Raw genomic sequence first — 11,825 nt, 5'->3', positions numbered from 1 at the left:
AGGTTGGAAGAGGGAGCGGAGAAATAGCAGTCGGAGAAAGGTCGAGAAAATAGGGTGAGGAGATGGGGTAGAGAGAGTTAGAGGGAGTGAGAAAGAGCGGGATGGGGAGGGATGGCGAGAAAGAACGGGATAGATGGAGATCGGGGTTTCCATGTGTTGTGGGGAGAAAGGGGTTACGAAAAGAGGAGAATAGAGAAGCAGGTAGGCAGAGAATGTCGGGAGGATTTTGAGAGGATGGTGTGAGTGAGAGTGGAGGAGGGATAAGGAAGGGAAAGGCGGGGTAATCCTTTGATTCAAGTCGGCTATCCGGGCTGTTGACAGAAAACCTGGATCTTGGCAGGAATATCCGGGCAGCAGGGGGCAGACTTCTCACAGATGAAATGGTAATTATTATGAAGGCAATAGTCACTCCCTGCACTCGATTTGCATTCACTGCAGGAGGTCCTTCCGGATGTCACCTTGTACAGCAGACCATAGGCATCATTCCTATCAGTAAATGGTTACAAAATTTGAACAGAGACTAAACAGATCCGGCGGAACACGAGACCGTCGTCAAACTAATCCTATTAAACCCGGGCAATCACCACAGCCCTGTGTCATTCCCAAAATAATTTTAGTGTCCCAATGTCTCCCCACTGCTCTGTGTCAGTCGCCTAATTAATCCAACTACACCACCTCCCCCACAGCCTCCGGCCCGTCGTCCGCGGTCCCCACAGTCCTGTGGCAGACCCAATGCGAATCGAACACCCCACGTTCTACCGTCAAATCTATTTTAATCCCCAAACGGATCTTACACACCCATCCTTCCCCCTAGAGATTATCGAGGTTCCGAAATTAATCCCATCGGCACAATCTGATCATGCAACCATCTGTTGGTCCCCACATCCATCCCACGGCTCCTTCCTCTTCCCACAGTTCATGTCAGTCTTCAGGTTAATCCCATTGCCTCTCACCGCTCTCTCAGCCCTGCGTCAGTCAGCAGACTGGATCCACTGACCGACTCTGTGCCCACATCCCCGTATCGGTCTCCAAACTAAACCAGTTGTCCCACTCTCTTCCCCCCCAGGTCAGTGTCAGACCCCGAACTGATCCTGTTGTCCCACTCTCTCCCCTCAGATCAGTGTCAGACCCCAAACTGATCCAGTTGTCCCACTCTCTCCCCCCAGATCAATGTCAGACCCCAAACTGATCCGGCTGCATAACTCTTTCTCACAGAGTAAGGCCTGTCGTCAAACCTATCCCAGTCTGCCTACTTCACCCTACAGAACTGTGTCAGACCCCGAACTAATTCCACAGGATCGCCCAATGCGCACAGCCCTGCGTCAGTCACCAAATAATCCCAGGGAAATAATCCCCGGGGCCGACAGCAAATCGTCAAAATATTTCGCTGCCCACTCCTGTGACTGACACGTATCTCTCCCTAAAATATTCCCCCTGTATCGTTCTCTCCCGAAACCAAATCCCAGCCCCAACTCTCTTCTCACAAACCTACTTCAGTCCGTAAACTAATCCCATTTTCTCCCCTCGGGACAGTGTCAGACCCCGAACTGATCCAGTTGTCCCACTCTCTCCCCCAAGGTCAGTGTCAGACCCTAAACTGATCCGGCTGCATAACTCTTTCTCACAGAGTAAGGCCTGTCGTCAAAACCTATCCCAGTCTGCCTACTGCACCCTACTGATCAGTGTCAGACCCCAAACTAATCCAGTTGTCCCACTCTCTCCCCTCAGATCAGTGTCAAGACCCCGAACTGATCCTGTTGTCCCACTCTCTCCCCCCAGATCAGTGTCAGACCCCAAACTGATCCAGTTGTCCCACTCTCTCCCCCCAGGTCAGTGTCAGACCCCAAACTGATCCAGTTGTCCCACTCTCTCCCCTCAGATCAGTGTCAGACCCCAAACTGATCCAGTTGTCCCACTCTCTCCCCCCAGATCAGTGTCAGACCCCGAACTGATCCTGTTGTCCCACTCTCTCCCCTCAGATCAGTGTCAGACCCCAAACTGATCCAGTTGTCCCACTCCTCTCCCCCCAGATCAGTGTCAGACCCCAAACTGATCCAGTTGTCCCACTCTCTCTCCCCCAGATCAAATGTCAGACCCCAAACTGATCCGGCTGCATAACTCTTTCTCACAGAGTAAGGCCTGTCGTCAAACCTATCCCAGTCTGCCTACTTCACCCTACAGATCTGTGTCAGACCCCGAACTAATTCCACAGGATCGCCCAATGCGCACAGCCCTGCGTCAGTCACCAAAATAATCCCAGGGAAATAATCCCGGGGCCGACAGCAAATCGTCAAAATATTTCGCTGCCCACTCCTGTGACTGACACGTATCCCTCCCTAAAATATTCCCCTTGTATCGTTCTCTCCCGACAACCAAATCCCAGCCCCAACTCTCTTCTCACAAACCTACTTCAGTCCGTAAACTAATCCGATTTTCTCCCCTCAGGACAGTGTCATTCCCAATCTCCCACCACACAGTTCAGTCCAAAACTCACCCGTTCGCGCATTGTCCAAGCCAGTAATCAAGGTCTTGGGGATCAAGAGACCGTAAAACAAAACTCTGTAAAATTAAATCCCTTTGATTAATGGCGAGAATCGAAAACTGTTTACGGGAGAGTGTGATGGGATGGGGGTGGAGAGAGATTCACTCTGTGTCTGACCCCGGGTGTGCGTTACGGGAGTGTATTGTGGATTTTCACTCAATGTCTTGACACCGCGTGTGTGTGATGATTCCTGTGTTACTGTGGAATCTTCCCGTGCTGTACACATACCGATTCATCCCTTGAATTGATTTCCAGCAGCCTTGAATCTCGGTTTGAACATTCTTGCATCGCTCTGGGGAAAGATGTTTCAAACGTCGAAACATAATAACACCGGTCTTTATTTGTGACCCAGTCCCTGGAACACGTTTGCTCTGGAAATCAGGAACAAGAAACAGTGAGACACGGAGTGAATTATCTCTTCACACTTTCCCATCACACCGGCGCGGTGTGTCACAGAGTGTATTTCCCGCCAGGCGGTCTCATCACGCACACCTGAGTTCAAGCACAGAGTGAATCTCCCCCCACGCCCGTCCAAACGCACATTAACAAGGATCAGGAACAGTGAAGTTCCCTCCAAACCATCCATCACACACTCACGGGGGTGAAGACACAGAGGTGTATCTCCTACCACACTGTCCCATCGCACACTCCTGGGCAGAGACACAGAATGAGGTTCCCTCCATAACGTCCCATCAATGGTTCACACGGATCAAACACAGAGCGAAGATTCCTCCACATCATCCATCATAGACTCTCCAGTCAGGCACAGACTGGGGGAACGTCTAACCCTCCGCTGATACACAGACGGAGTCAGACACTAAATGATACTCGCTCCACACCATTTTATCACTCATTCAGAGTGTCAGAAAAAGAGCGATGCACCCTCCACACTGTCCTATCAGAGACCCCTGAATCAAACATGGAGGTGAAGCCCATTCCATTGCGGATCGTCCCACAGCCTCTGGGCCGGATCCAGAATGAAGTTTGCCCCACACGCTCCACTCTCCCGCGGTCAGCCACAGAGTGAAACGCTCTCTCTCTCTCTCCTCTCTCTCTCTCTCTCTCTCCTCTCTCTCCTCTCTCTCTCAGTCTCTCTCTCTCTCTCTCTCTCTCTCTCTCCTCTCTCATCTCTCTCTCTCTCTCTCTCTCTCTCTCTCCTCCTCTCTCTCTCTCTCTCTCAACTGCTCCATATCACACACACACATAGGTTTAGACGTTTACACTGCACGCTGGTTATTGTCAAATCTCACGCTCTTGCGGACAGACAAAGAGTGAAGCTGCTTCCAAACCGTCCTATCACACATTCCTGGAGTGAGACACAGAGCTAAGCTGCTGTCACAGTGTCCAATCGCACAATCCAGGGATGAGACACAGTGTAGCTCCTTCTCAGCACCGTCCGATTACTGACACCCGGAGAGAGACATGGAGTGAAGCTCTTTCTCACTCCTCCATGACACAAGCGCAGGGTCAAAAACAGTGTGCACCGTCCGCACCGTCTCATCACACACTCCCGAGATCAGACACAGTGTGAAACTCCCTCCACTCCTCCATGGCCTCATCACACATTCCAACGGTCAGAGTGAGGAGCGAGGGAGTCAATCTCTTGCGGGGTTAGAGTCTGGGTCTTACTCCCTCCACATCGTCTCATCACACACTCCCTGGGTCAGAGAACAGAATTTATATCCCTCCACAAACTCCAGTCACACACAACCTTGGTCAGACACACTATGAATCTCTCTATCCACGGCCCCAATAACACTCTCCAGTGGTCAGACACAGAAAGAAACTCCCTCAACACACACGACAAACGTCAGAGGGACAGTGATTCCTCCTGTATATCTTCTCAACACACCACACAGCAAAGTGTCAGACACAGAGGGAAGCTGCCTCCATACGGTCCCATCACACACTCCCGAGACTAATACAATGTGAATCTCCCTTCCTATCGCTGTTCCTAGCGGGTCACAGAGTCAGGCTCTCTCTGAACCGCCCCATCACACCCTCCTGTGTTCCCACTGTTACGTATTCAGGCAACAATAAATATATATGAGTTCGGCAAGGGTTTTTATAACAAATAACACGTTTATTAAACACTGAAAACAAACCCCACAAAAGTAAACAAACACTAGCGTAACCGGAAAACAGCTGCGGTGCGGCAGATTCACAGTTCTTAATAGCGTTGCAGTTCAAACAGTTCTTAAAGCTTTATTGAAAAAAAACAGTTCTTTAAAGCGGTATGCCGAAAGTTCAAAAGCTCACAGTCCATTTAAAAGGAGAGACTTTTTAAGGCGATTTAAATTCTCTTCCACGTCGTTGTCCTTCGATCCCCGGCGTCGAACTTTCCCACGAAGAATTTTATGAAATATAACGGCTTAAAGGCACTGACCTTCCTTCCACACTATTCTCAAATCCTTTCTGGTCAAACCCAGGGATTAATAGCAAGAATAGTCAACGGAATCCTTCCGAATGAGGATCAAATAAGGTCGAAACCCATCCACCGTCGAAAATCGATTCTCCTCGATCTTTAACTTCCGAACACCGATATTCACTCTCCACTAGCAAAGAAACTGCTGGCAATGACCTTTTAAACTTTAGGCTGCGTCATAACATTAAATCACGCAGTGACATGAAGTCAGCTTGGCAAACCCAGCCACGAACTGCCCCATCCCACAGGGTGGGTCTTCCTTTTATAACCTGTAAAAAAAACCTGTCACATGACCTCTACTGGCGAGAAAATGACGTCACTCCACCATCACAAGACCATTACCTCATGTCCATTATAGCTTCAACCCCAGTCACGTGACAAGGGTACCACGTCACGTGTCACGGGTACGTAACACCTCCCTCCAAAAAAAAAACATTTTTGATCTTACAAGAACAAAAATTTTAACTATTACTTACAAGAAAAACAAATGTATAAATTATATAACATACACAATATACAATACAGTAGGAGTGTTACAATAAAAAAAACACCCCAAAAAAAATACATTGTACATTCAACATCGAGATAGACAATCAGCAACCACATTATCTTTACCTTTAATATGAGTTATCACAATATTGTACTCTTGTAACATCAAACTCCAATTTAATAATCTTCTGTTTTTGTTTTTCATCTTACTCAGAAAAACTAACTGATTATGATCAGTGTAAACAATAAGTGGTTTTTGAGTTGTACCAATATATACCTCAAAATATTCCAAAGCTAAAACAAGAGATAACAATTCTTTCTCTATTGTGGAGTAGTTTCTTTGATGCTTATTAAATTTCTTAGAAAAGTAAGCTACTGGATGATCAACCTCATCACCATCATTCCTTCGCATCAATACTGCTCCCGCAGCTTCATCACTAGCATCTACAGCTAATGAAAAAGGTTTTTCAAAGTCAGGTGCCTTAAGCACAGGTTGTTGGCATATCATTGTTTTCAATTTTTCAAATGCTTCCTGACAAGGCACTGTCCACACAAACTTCACATTCTTCTGCAGAAGGTTAGTTAATGGAAGGGCAACATCAGCAAAATTCTTACAAAATTTTCGAAAATATCCTACCATTCCCAAAAACCTTCTGAGAGTTTTTTTCCCCGTCGGAGTGGGAATCTCTAAAATTGCCTGAACTTTTGCCTGAACAGGAGCTACCTTACCTTGACCTACAACATAACCAAGGTAAGTCACAGTGGCATGTTCAAATTCACTCTTAGCTAAATTAATAGTCAAGTTAGCTTTTGAAAGTCTTTCAAACAATTTCTCCACCGCAATTATGTGTGCTTCCCAAGTATCATTTCCTGTCACTAAATCATCAATATAAGCATCAGTATCTTTCAATCCCTGAATCACAGAGTTAATCATCCTCTGGAAAGTACCTGGGGCATTCTTCATCCCAAATGGAAGAACATTATACTCATATAACCCAGATGGAGTTACAATTGCAGAAATCTCTCTACCTCTGTCCGTTAATGGAACATACCAATACCCTTTCAATAAATCAATTTTTGTAAGGAACTTTGCTTTTCCAACCTTATCTACACAATCATCTACTCTAGGAATTGGATATGCATCTGTTTTCGTTACAGCATTCACCTTCCTATAGTCCGTACAAAACCTAATACTACCATCAGGTTTTGGCACCATAACACATGGCGAACTCCAATTCGTGTTAGAATGTCTAATAATATCATTCTCTAACATGTATTCAATTTCTTTCTCAGCAAGTTCACATTTTTCCATGTTCATCCTATATGGATGTTGTTTAATAGGTTTGGCATCTCCAATATCTACATCATGTGAAGCTATAGTAGTCCTTCTCGGAACATCTGGAAACAAATCCTTATATTTAAAAATCAATTCCTTCAACTGTTGTTTCTGCTCTAGCTGTAAATGTGCTAATTTCTCATCCATATTTTTCAGAATGGTCGAATTAGGTAACCTAACAGAAACAATGTTAGATTTAGAATGAAAGTCAGATGAATAATCTATTATGTTCCCAGTTAAATCAAACTCATTCTCACTAACCACAACAGTCACAGTATCAGATTGTTTCCCAAAATATGGTTTAATCATATTAATATGGCAAAGTTGTGTTGACCTTCTACGATCTGGAGTTTTTATTACGTAATCCACATCATTGATTCTAGACACAATTTCATAAGGACCATGAAATCTAGCTTGTAAAGGATTTGTCTGCACTGCGAAAAGAACCAACACCTTATCTCCAGGCTTAAACATCCTCATCCTAGCTTCTTTATCATACCTAGTTTTCATTTTCTCCTGAGCCAAATTTAAATTTTCCTTGGCTAAACTACAAGCTTTATGTAACCTGTCCTTAAATTTCAAAACATAGTCCAACAAATTAGTATGCACTTCCTTACTAATCCACTGTTCTTTCAATAAAGCTAAAGGTCCTCTAACTCTATGCCCAAACACAAGTTCAAATGGACTAAAACCTAAAGATTCCTGTACCGATTCCCTTACTGCAAATAAAATTAAGTTTATACTCTCATCCCAGTCACTTTCATTTTCCACACAATATGTCCTAATCATATTCTTGAGGGTAGAATGAAACCTCTCCAAGGCACCTTGCGATTCTGGATGGTATGCAGACGAAGTGATTTGCTTAGCTCCCAATTTATAAACTATCTGTTGAATCAATCCAGACATAAAATTACTGCCTTGGTCAGTTTGTATTTCCTTAGGCAATCCAAAATAAGTAAAGAATTTTATAAGAGCCTTCGTCACAGTTTTAGCTTTTATATTCCTAAGTGGTACTGCCTCTGGAAACCTAGACGAAGTACACATGATAGTCAACAAATACTGATAACCAGTTTTTGTCTTTGGTAATGGACCAACACAATCTACAATAACTTTTGAAAACGGTTCACCAAATGCTGGAATAGGTTGTAATGGAGCTACTGGTGTAACCTGATTTGGTTTACTCACAATTTGACAAGTATGGCACGTTTTACAAAACATCGCCACATCTTTTCTTAGACCAGGCCAGTAAAAATGTTTTAAAATCTTGTCCACTGTTTTCCTTACCCCTTGATGTCCACCTAAAGGCACACTATGAGCTAAAGTCAAAATTTCATTTCGATAAACTTTAGGAACAACTACCTGGTAAACAACATTCCATTCCTCACTTGCAGGAATTGTAGGCGACCTCCACTTCCTCATCAACACTCCTTTTTCCAAATAATATCCTACTGACACCTTCTCAATTTCACTACCTAGTAAAGCTTGTTCCCTTAATTTTATCATCTCAGTATCTCTATTCTGCTCTGCTATCATCTCCTTCCGAGACAGAGATAAATCTTCATAGTCAGACTTACTCCCAGAATCTTGTTCAAACAACGAAGGTAAGAAAGTCTCTGACACATCCTCAAAACTCGAATCCTGAGTTGAACAGTCATGAGTAACAACCTCATTCTGCACATCAATCTTTTTAGCCATAGCTCTAGTCACAACACAGGAAGAATCTGTGTTAGAATTCATCTCTGGTTCCTCTGACTCCATTGTCAAATGCACTTCTGGAAAAACTTGTCCACCTGCCAAGTCATTACCTAACAATAAAGAAATACACTTCACAGGTAAGCTATGCTGTAATCCTACTTTAACAAATCCTGTAACTAACCCTGATTTTAAATTTACTTTATGTAAATGTACAGGCATAAAATCACTTCCAACACCTCTTATGTAATTTACCTCACCAGTATCACTCTCTTCATTAAACTTCAACACACTATCTAACATCAGTGATTGAGAAGCTCCAGTATCCCTAAGGATTTTTATTGGCACCAGAGTAGATCCTTCTTTCAAGGATACAAACCCTTCAGTTATAAAATGATCATATCCCTTTCTAACTTGGTCAGACTCTAACAAATCCTCATTTGTGTTTACCAAACCCTGTAACTTTACAGGTGCTTCAGTATGTTGCACACAAACATCTGGAACTGCTTCTTTCTCTTTCTTTTTCAATTTGAAACAGTTAGCTATTACATGGTCAGGCTTCTTACAATAGTTACAAATAAGACCAAACTGTCTTTCCTTCACAGGTTTTCCTTCCTCCTTACCTTTTTCATTAACCTCTGATTTAATTTCTGATTTACCTTGAGTCTCCATATTATTATTCCTCGTAAAAATTCTACCCTGAGGAAATTTATTCTTATGGATTAAAACATACTCATCAGCTAATCTAGCACAGTCCTGCAATTTATCAGTATCCCTCTCATTTAAGTAGGTCCTTACTTCAACAGGAATGCTTCTTTTAAATTCCTCCATCAAAATCAGCTCTTTCAATGTACTATAGTCATCATTTACATTTTTAGAAGAAACCCATCTCTCAAAACACATAGCTTTATCATAGGCAAATTCCACATAAGTCTTTTCCACAGTCTTTTTCAAACTTCTGAATCTTTCCCTATATGCTTCTGGGACTAATTCGTATGCTTTGAGATTATTCGTTTTCACAATATCATAATCTAATGCTTGCGCAGCAGTTAAAGCTGTGTAAACTTGCTGTGCTTTGACTTTAATTACACTCTGTAACAACACTGACCATTTTTCTTTCGGCCAGTCTGACATCCGAGCAATAGTTTCAAAACGTTGAAAATATCTTTCCACTTCTGTTTCACTAAATGGAGGGACCAATTTAATTTCTTGACTAGCAACAAACGGTTTTTTAGAATCAGAAGACTGATTCCCAGACCTTAATTTCGCCATTGCATATTCAAAATCTCTCTGCTTCTGTTCAGCTTCCAATTTACACCTCTCTATCATCATATGTTCAATTTGCAATTGCATCTCCAGATTACTTATTGGAAACGATTCTAAAATCGATTCATCAAAATCACCCGAAGCCACAAAGTGCGATGCGATTTTTCTCTGTATTACAGCTTTTGATGTAGTCTTCAAAATACCTTTAAGGTGCAATCTACGAGCTATCTCAGATACATCAGTTTTTTTCGCCTTCGCTAACAAATCCACGGCTGGCGAATCCAGAAACTCATCAATATTCATCGTTGCCGAAAATCACTCACAAGCCAATCAAACTAAAGAATCGAGCAGTCCCCGTTACCAAAACACCGATTCAAAAGTTAACAAGCATTTAAACCCAAACTATCCAATCACGGACGAGCCCCCATATTTATGATACGTATTCAGGCAAGAATAAATATATATGAGTTCGGCAAGGGTTTTTATAACAAATAACACGTTTATTAAACACTGAAAACAAACCCCCCAAAAGTAAACAAACACTAGCGTAACCGGAAAACAGCTGCGGTGCGGCAGATTCACAGTTCTTAAAGCGATGCAGTTCAAACAGTTCTTAAAGCGGTATTGAAAAAAAAAACAGTTCTTTAAAGCGGTATGCCGAAAGTTCAAAAGCTCACAGCCCATTTAAAAGGAGAGACTTTTTAAGGCGATTTTAATTCTCTTCCACGTCGTTGTCCTTCGATCCCCGGCGTCGAAATTTCCCACGAAGAATTTTATAAAATATAACGGCTTAAAGGCACTGACCTTCCTTCCACACTATTCTCAAATCCTTTCTGGTCAAACCCAGGGATTAATAGCAAGAATAGTCAACGGAATCCTTCCGAATGAGGATCAAATAAGGTCGAAACCCATCCACCGTCGAAAATCGATTCTCCTCGATGTTTAAATTCCGAACTCCGATATTCACTTTCCACTAGCAGAGAAACTGCTGGCAATGACCTTTTAAACTTTAGGCATTATATACAACTTCATTTTTCAACTAAACTGCGTCATAACATTAAATCACGCAGTGACATGAAGTCAGCTTGGCAAACTCAGCCACGAACTGCCCCACCCCACAGGGTGGGTCTTCCTTTTATAACCTGTAAAAAAAAACTGTCACATGACCTCTACTGGCGGGAAAATGACGTCACTCCACCATCACAAGACCATTACCTCAAGTCCAGTATAGCTTCAACCCCAGTCACGTGACAAGGGTACCACTGTCACGTGTCACGGGTACGTAACACCACACACAGCGAAATTCCGCTCACACACTCACGGGGTTAGACTCCCTCCACAATATCCAATCACACAGTCTGGCGAAGCATAGAATGAACTTCCCTCTGCACTGTCCCATCACACAACCCCGCTGTCAGACACAGAGTGAAGTTGGATCCATACTGTCCCATCAGACATTCCGGGAGTGGGACATAGGGTGAAGCTGAAATGTTACGTCTCAAAATCCCGGGGTCAGACACAGAGTGAATCCACCTCCACAACGTCCCATCACACTCTCCTGGATTCAGTGACAGAGTGAAACTTCCTCCACGCAGTCCCATCACACTCACCGGGTCAAACACAGAGTCAATCATCCTCCATACCATCTCATCACATACTCCCGATATCGAGCACAGAGTGACGCTTCCTCTCTTCATGCATGCCCTGTGTTGAGGAACGGGTGAAAGTGGAGGATGATGTCTCACCTCTTCTGCTGGTCATCAATTCGCAGATTTGAGCCTTGGTTTCGTTGACAGATCTGTACTTCGTTTCCATCTCAGTGAACTGATGACGGAGATTGCTGTGCCTTCGTTTAAGATCGGACAGATTAGAGTTCAGCGCAGAGAGATTCTTAAGACAGCTTCTCTGGGAGAGTTCCGGATGGGAATTTTCCGATATTGTGGATTCACACACTCCAGGATCCAGACACAGAGTGATGCTCTCTCTGTTCCGTCCCATCTCTCTCTCTGGGATTCAGACACAGATTGAATCCACATCCACAACGTCCCATCACACTCTCCTGGATTCAGTGCCAG

The 11,825-nt window shown here is 43.6% G+C and overlaps 1 protein-coding gene across 1 annotated transcript; it reads right to left on the bottom strand.

Annotated features, from left to right (window-relative positions):
• Positions 1 to 302: 302 nt before the first annotated feature.
• On the bottom strand, positions 303 to 11,569 carry LOC140722183 (C-type lectin domain family 9 member A-like). The gene is made up of 4 exons (XM_073036975.1): positions 11,496 to 11,569; positions 2,771 to 2,913; positions 2,495 to 2,559; positions 303 to 486 (listed from the first exon to the last, which is right to left on the bottom strand). Exons 1-4 carry the CDS (start codon positions 11,563 to 11,565, stop codon positions 303 to 305), a joined length of 462 nt encoding a protein of 153 aa, XP_072893076.1. The 5' UTR covers positions 11,566 to 11,569.
• Positions 11,570 to 11,825: the final 256 nt, after the last annotated feature.

Source organism: Hemitrygon akajei, unplaced genomic scaffold (assembly GCF_048418815.1).
Source record: "Hemitrygon akajei unplaced genomic scaffold, sHemAka1.3 Scf000071, whole genome shotgun sequence".
In the NCBI taxonomy this organism is placed as follows: Eukaryota; Metazoa; Chordata; class Chondrichthyes; order Myliobatiformes; family Dasyatidae; genus Hemitrygon; species Hemitrygon akajei.
This window is presented reverse-complemented; position numbering and strand designations above follow the sequence as displayed.